Genomic DNA, 6627 nt, shown 5'->3' on the forward strand with positions numbered 1-6627 from the left:
GGGGAAGGGAAAAGGGGGAAGGGAAAAGGGGGAAGGGAAAAGGGGGAAGGGGGAAGGAGAATGGAAAAGGGGGAAGGGGACTGGAAAAGGGGGAAGGGGGAAAGATACTGGTCTCATGCTAATAAGGCTAAATGTTTCTTTTCTTTTCTTTTTTTTTAAATCAATCAGGAGATTTCTGTCCCTAATAATATCTCTGAAAACAGAAGACCTGTTGTTAACATATGATACCAAAATGGCAGACTGTCAGCCAACTCCTAAATCTGTTATTTCCTTCTTCTTGAGTGTATGTCTGCCCACTTCCCTTGCAACTGTCTCCTAGTTTTGAACCATGGAATGTAAGCAGAACGATGTGTGCAATTTCTGGGTCATTTAAAACTTATTACCAAGGCCAGGTGCAGTGGCTCAAACCTGTAATCCCAGCACTTTGGAAGGCTGAGGCAAGAGGATCGCTCAATCCCAGAAGTTTAAGACCAGCCTGGGCAACATAGCGAGACCTTGTCAACAAAAAAAAGTTTTTTAAAAATTAGCTGGGCATGGTGGCACATGCCTGTAGTCCCAACTACTTGGGAGGCTGAGGTAGGAAGATCACTTGAGCCCAAGAGGTTGAGGCTGCAGTGAGCTGTGTTCTCCACTGCACTCCAGCCCTCATGAGTGACGGAGTAAGATCCTGTCTCAAAATATATATATATTGCCAGATGCTTATTCCATACTTAGCTTCCCATACCATCTCCTTGCACCACGTCCTGGATGTGGATGTTACATGCAGCAACAACCATGCAGGTAAAGACAACAATCTAAGGAATGGTGAGTTAATAAGGAAGAAATCTGGATCCCTGGCTGACCTTGTAGAACAGAGCTGCCCAGCTAACCTAAAGCAGCAGCCATCCTTAAAGGTAAAAAAGAAACAGTCTACCTTATTGAAGCCATTGGGAGCTCTTAAACTTCAGCTTAACCCTTAACTCATACAATAAGTAATTAATCAAACATATTCACTTTTAGGCTTGGGAGTTCATATATCCACTCAATTTTTTTTTTTAGTTTCTCATTTCTCAAGGAAACAGATACACTTACTCCACTGCTTTCCTGTAGATTTCAATGGCCTTGTCCAAGTCTCCCTCCAGCAAGTGGATCTTCCCCAGCATTATATAAGTCAGATCATGCCTATTAAGATTCAGGGCATTGTGCAACTGGTCTTGTGCCTGACAAGTTTGACAAAGTAAAGAAACCAAATCACTACCACTGAATGAACTCTACCTTTATATGGCTAATGTAAAGATAGTTTCCGCTGTATTGACATAGGAACATCACATTTCAGAAAACAGCCCACACTACCCAAAGACCAAAACATACCGAAACTATCCTTATTGAAAAGACAGCTGGCAACATGGGATATCTGCTTCTGGAGCCACTTGGAAGAATTTATACAAGATGATTAACCTTTCTGAATGTTTTCTGCCTGATATTCACACCTATGACTCATACTTCATAAGTCAAAAGGGCCATCATAGTACAGTGTAGAGTACTACACTAAACTAAATCCTAGCTGTAACACTGACCAAGTGCACAACCTTCCCTATGGTGGGCCCCGATTTCCCCACTAATGTGATGATAAATGAATAAATAGATTGTTCTCATTTATTTACCCAACTGCTTGCTATTCTAGATACTAGATATATTTGAGTTAATAAAACCAACTCCTTGCTCTGGAGGAGCTTACCTTCTCCTAGTAAACAAAAGGGCTTTGTTTAGTCATTCACTGATTCAACAAGTATTTATATAAATGCCAGGTGCTGTATTTGCCTAGCCTGTTAGCTGTACAGTAAAATCTAAATATATTTCTTCTCAGCACAGATCCAACCAAAGACTAATGCTTCTTCTCCCCTGACTCAGAATAATCCTGTGAATAGAAATGTGCCTGTTTGAAACCATCTCTGAAGAGAAAAATCTCCTAAGTATATAAAACTATAGATCCATCTACAAAACCTAAGGGGCCCACTAAATGTATTTTATGTACATATATTGTTATCTCAGGAGAAAAGTTACAAATGCTAATGTGCATAATTTTTTTCACACCAGTGTGGGATACAGGTTACACCAGTCTGCAAACTGACACAAACTAAACATTGTCAAATGGGTACTAACCAATTCAGATTCTCAGTCCTGGTGGCATTGAAGAAAGGAGAATAAAACTTCACAATCACTAATTGTGAGCTCTATGAAGGAAACTACCCAAAGCTCTCATCACTAAGTTTTAGAGCTCTCAATAATTTTGTCTACTCCTAAATTATGATATATACTTTTTCTTACCTGAGTATCAAATTTGAGGTAAGCTCAAATTGTCTTCTCTGATATAAGAGCCTATAGCTTAATCACAGTGAAATATAAATTCTCATCATGGAAAATAACTAAAAAAAAACTGAAAACTCAGAAATCAGATCCACTTAAAATTTAAAATTTATTTGCAATGACCCTAAAAACTAAGTTGCTGTCAGGGCATGGAGATAGCTCACATGGTCATGATTACACCTTTAGGACTTAAGGGTCCATTTTTTGATATTTATGTTTTATTAAGCATCTGTTTCTAAACTGAGAAATTTAACTGGAAGTAGAGAAAAAGAAGAAAGGAGAAAAACTGTCTTTCCCTCATATTTCTAGAACTTTCCATATTCTTATTAAAAGCAGAAAACAACAGATGAATAATGACAAGTGAGAATTAAAACAGAAAAAAATGTATAAAGGTACTTTCAATTTTCAGTTCCAAAAACCTCTGCAAGCACTAGGGATAATAGAAAATGAGCAAGGTAACAACTTCTGCAACAAGTGCACCCTCAGTGAAATTCATCACCACTTCTGTAAATTACCTTGTTGAACTGCTTCAGGTAAATGTAGCAAACTCCTAGGTTATGGCTGATCTCCTAGGCACATAAAAAAAAGGAAAACAACTCAGGTGCAATTCCACAGTAAGTATTAGAGTGAAACAACAGACATCTAGAGATTGTTATTGCTCGACAAGGTTTAAACTTTAAACCATGCATTACAGTCAGCTTTTTATTAGAGTTCATACTCAAATATATTTAATTGTCAAAAATGAGTTCCTCAATATAAAAAAATAAAGATTATAAGAAATAAAAGCAGAATAAACAGGTGATCTTCCTGGATCTATGGGGCACCCTGGGGCACATACCGAGGCCATCCCCATACCTTTCTTCTCTAAGAGTTGCCCATCACCCATACCCTTTGCTCCTTCTCAGAAGAGACTACCCACAGCCCCTGCTGAGAGGGCTGCTAGCCACACATTTCCGCCCTTAAGGAAGCACAGGTGGATAGTGATACCTGACTCAATTGAACTCCTTCCCCTAGGAATCTGGAATTGGAAGAGAGCTAGTTAATTACAAGTACTAAATTTACCAGGTGATGTGGACTTGAGGATTGAGCGCCACCTGGAGTCTGCTATAATGGAATACATGTAATTGGAGCCATCTGCAGAAGTCTAGCGCTGACATGGAAAAACTATGGTCCATGGGCCAAATGCATTCCCTGCATTTCTTATAAGTACAGATTCATTGGAACACAGTCACAACTATTGTTTTTGTATGGCTCTTTTGCATTAGAACTGCAGAGTTAAGTTGTTGCAACAGAGTCTGTATGAAGCTATACAAATTAAAATATTTATTAACTGGCCCTTTACAAAAAGTTTGCCAACCTTTGATCTGCAGAAAGAGAAGATGAAGCAGAAAAAGCAGAGTAGCCACCTTGGTTGCTGAAGCATTCCAGTTCTGCTTCACTAAAAGACCAACCTACATCTCTTGATACTGTTTTATGGACTCTCAAATTCCTTTATAATAAATCTCCCGGCCGGGTGCGGTGGCTCAAGCCTGTAATCCCAGCACTTTGGGAGGCCGAGACGGGCGGATCACGAGGTCAGGAGATCCAGACCATCCTGGCTAACACGGTGAAACCCCGTCTCTACTAAAAATACAAAAACTAGCCGGGCGAGGTGGCGGGCGCCTGTAGTCCCAGCTACTCGGGAGGCTGAGGCAGGAGAATGGCGTAAACCAGGAGGCGGAGCTTGCAGTGAGCTGAGATCTGGCCACTGCACTCCAGTCCGGGCGACAGAGCGAGACTCCACCTCAAAAATAAATAAATAAATAAATCTCCCTTTATTTAAGGTAGCTTTGGAGAAGGAGAAAGCAAGGGTAAGGAAAATGCTCTTGGGAAACAGTAAGAACTACCCTATGAGTAGTGGAGATGTGTCCCTGTCTGAGGAAACATGGACCCCAGGCTCAGAGATAACAACTGATTTAATGTTTTCCAAGTCTCCTAAAATAGTAACAGCAACAAAACAGCAACCATTGGTTGAGCACCTACTAACATCAGGCTTTATGCCAGACGTTTTCATATATGTTACTTTAATTTTCAGCAAACCCGCAACATAGTTATAATTTTTCCAATTTTACAGATAAGGAAATTGAAGCTCAGAGAGGTTGAGTAGATTACCTAACAACACAGAGAGTACCAACAGTGGGATTTTTTTTCTTGTTTAGTTCTATATACTAGGGAGAATTTCAATCATATATAAGTGCAGACAGAATCACATACTCATCATCCTGTCCCAACAACCACCCAATCCACACTCCATCTACTCCCACAACTTTTGTAAGCAAATAACAGATAGCCCAACGTTTTATCCACAAATGTTTCCGTATGTATTTCTAAAAGATAAGGCCTTTTTATAAACCCACCCACATCGTCATACTCAAAAAAAATTACTGACTGCTTGATATTAGATATTCAATTAGGTTAAAATTTCAAATTATCTCACAAATGCCTCACATATAAAAAAATTTTTTTTATTCAATCACAAATCATGTCCATATTATAGAACACTGGGATTTGAACTCAGACCTGCCTTCAAAACTTGTATATTTCCATCTTTGTCATGCTATAAGAATGCATACATGGAGAGAGACAAGGCAGAAATAAAGCCTTTCTTGTCCTTTAAATGTCCTGCTCTGCAGTAGGAATTGTCAAGGCAAGTAAGTAAATAAATAGATGTCCTGAAGGCTAACCTCTGACCTTTTAAAATCTTTGACATAGATAGTTGAGAAGGCAGCAATATATCTTTAACAAACTGCAAAAGAAATTTGGAAAGGGCAACAGAACAAATCAGAGTCAAATCCTATCTTTCAGGAGGTAAGGGAATCCAGCAGACATCCTGCAAAGGCAGTTGATACACTGGAAAGATCACAGTCTTCAGATGAGGAATCTTACATCATCCTAGATACAGGTCTGAATTCCAGTTCTGGCTTAGCAACTACCTCACTGTAGCAACTTCCTACCCTTCAGCAAGACATTCCATCTTCCAAAGCCTTAGCTTCCTCACTTGTCAATGGGGGAAATTCTCCCTACTTAACAGAGCTGTTCCAAAAGTCAAATAAGATAATGGCAGAAAGAATTACTGTTCCCCTGTTGCAGCAAGACTGTGGAATACCCTGATGAGTCCAAGAAAGTATGGCTACAAGGTTTGTTTTGTTTTGTTTTGTTTTTTGAGACAGGGTCTTGCTCTGCTTCCCATGCTGAAGTGTAGTGATATAATCACAGTTCACTGCATCACTGTAGCCTCAATCTCCCGGGCTAATGTGATCCTACTACCTCAGCCTCTAGAATAGCCAGGACTACAGGTGCACATGACCACTCATTTTTATTTTATTTTATTATTATTTTTTTTCTAGAGACTGGGTCTTTATGTTGCCCAGACTGGGTCTCAGACTCCTGGGCTCAAGTGATCCTCCCCGCTCAGCATCCCAAAGTGCTGTTATTACAGGTATGAGCCACTATGTTCCAGCTACTATAAGGTTTTCTACAGGTACTTATGAAATATGTAGGGTAGAGAAGGGCTGTTAATAAAAATAAAATTAAAAATCATTAAAATATTCTAAAAAGAAAAGAAAAATGCCATGATGGGGAAAATTTTAAACAAAACTTTACAAGTGTCAAAAAAAAAAAATAAGAGGCAGTGGCTCACACCTGTAATCCCAGCACTTTGGGAGGCTGAGGTGGGCAGATCATGATGTCAGGAGTTCAAGACCAGCCTGACCAACATGGTAAAACCCCATTTCTACTAAAAATACAAAAATTAGCTGGGCATGGTGGCAGGTGCCTATAAATCCCAGCTACTCAGGAGGCTGAGGGAAGAGAATCACTTGAACCCGGGAGACAGTGGTTGCAATGAGCCAAGATTAAGCCACTGCACTCCAGTCTGGGTGACAGAATGAGACTCTGTCTCAAAAAAAAAAAAAAAGATAGCTAAACAAAAAGCAGCAGAAACCTCGGCAGAGGTAAATGCCCCTGTCTGACAGCTCTGGAGAGAGCAGTGGATCTCCAAGCACAGAGGTTGAGATCTGAGAACGGACAGACTGCCTGCTCAAGTGGGTCACTGACCACTGAGTAGCCTCACTGGGAGACACCCCCCACTAGGTGCAGACTGACACCTCACACCTCACAAGGCGGGGGTACACCCCGTGACGAAACTTCCAGAGCAAGAATCAGACAGCAACACTCGCTGTTCAGCAATATTCTATCTTCTGCAGCCTCCGTTGCTGATACCCAGGCAAACAGGGTCTGGAG

At 40.4% G+C, this 6627-nt stretch overlaps 1 protein-coding gene across 3 annotated transcripts in view; it reads right to left on the reverse strand.

The window, feature by feature from the left end:
- The window catches only part of BBS4 (Bardet-Biedl syndrome 4), a 66204-nt gene that overhangs the window by 11039 nt on the left and 48538 nt on the right, over nucleotides 1-6627 (reverse strand). For all 3 annotated transcript variants that reach the window (XM_011932973.1, XM_011932974.1, XM_011932975.1), the window contains 2 exons: nucleotides 2862-2915; nucleotides 1072-1199 (listed from right to left, as the gene is read on the reverse strand). In XM_011932973.1, the coding sequence (XP_011788363.1) occupies nucleotides 1072-1199; nucleotides 2862-2915 (182 nt within the window). The remainder of the gene's footprint in view (nucleotides 1-1071; nucleotides 1200-2861; nucleotides 2916-6627) is intronic.

Source organism: Colobus angolensis, unplaced genomic scaffold (genome assembly GCF_000951035.1).
Source record: "Colobus angolensis palliatus isolate OR3802 unplaced genomic scaffold, Cang.pa_1.0 Scaffold99, whole genome shotgun sequence".
Taxonomy (NCBI): domain Eukaryota; kingdom Metazoa; phylum Chordata; class Mammalia; order Primates; family Cercopithecidae; genus Colobus; species Colobus angolensis.